The following is a 368-nucleotide window of genomic DNA, read 5'->3' as shown; positions in this document are numbered from 1 at the left end:
CTACTAATTAACTCATAAAAAAAAATAAAAAAATTCCATTCAGTACCAAAAAAATACCATGTTGCATGTACGTCAAATGCTTATCAGTGTGTGATGGAATGACTAGGTGTGTACAAGCTAATTATTTTCCATGTGATACTGTACTCCTGATTAAATTGCTTGTTCCTTGTATTCTTTACAACTATAAGCAAATGATTCAACTTTATGGTCTTCAGCTTAATCATTGACTATAGAGTCTTTATCAGATGAGAAACACCTAAAGAGGCACTCATTACAGCCAGCTCTATCAGTAACTGTGTGCAGATTCCTAGGGTTCAACATGTTGGGGTCGGTTTTCTCCGTTCTGCTTGTTTTAACCCTGCAAACCC

At 35.9% G+C, this 368-nt stretch overlaps 1 protein-coding gene across 1 annotated transcript in view; it reads left to right on the top strand.

The window, feature by feature from the left end:
* The first annotated feature begins 252 nt into the window (after positions 1-252).
* cpo (carboxypeptidase O) overlaps positions 253-368 on the top strand; it is a 4,539-nt gene continuing 4,423 nt past the window's right edge. The window contains exon 1 of the mRNA XM_017456891.3: positions 253-368. This exon is cut by the window's right edge and continues 7 nt beyond it. Within this exon, the coding sequence (XP_017312380.1) occupies positions 320-368 (49 nt within the window). The 5' untranslated portion in view covers positions 253-319.

This window comes from Ictalurus punctatus, chromosome 26, assembly GCF_001660625.3.
Source record: "Ictalurus punctatus breed USDA103 chromosome 26, Coco_2.0, whole genome shotgun sequence".
NCBI lineage: Eukaryota > Metazoa > Chordata > Actinopteri > Siluriformes > Ictaluridae > Ictalurus > Ictalurus punctatus.
The sequence above is the reverse complement of the archived record's forward strand: the minus strand, read 5'-3'. Positions and strand labels throughout refer to the sequence as shown.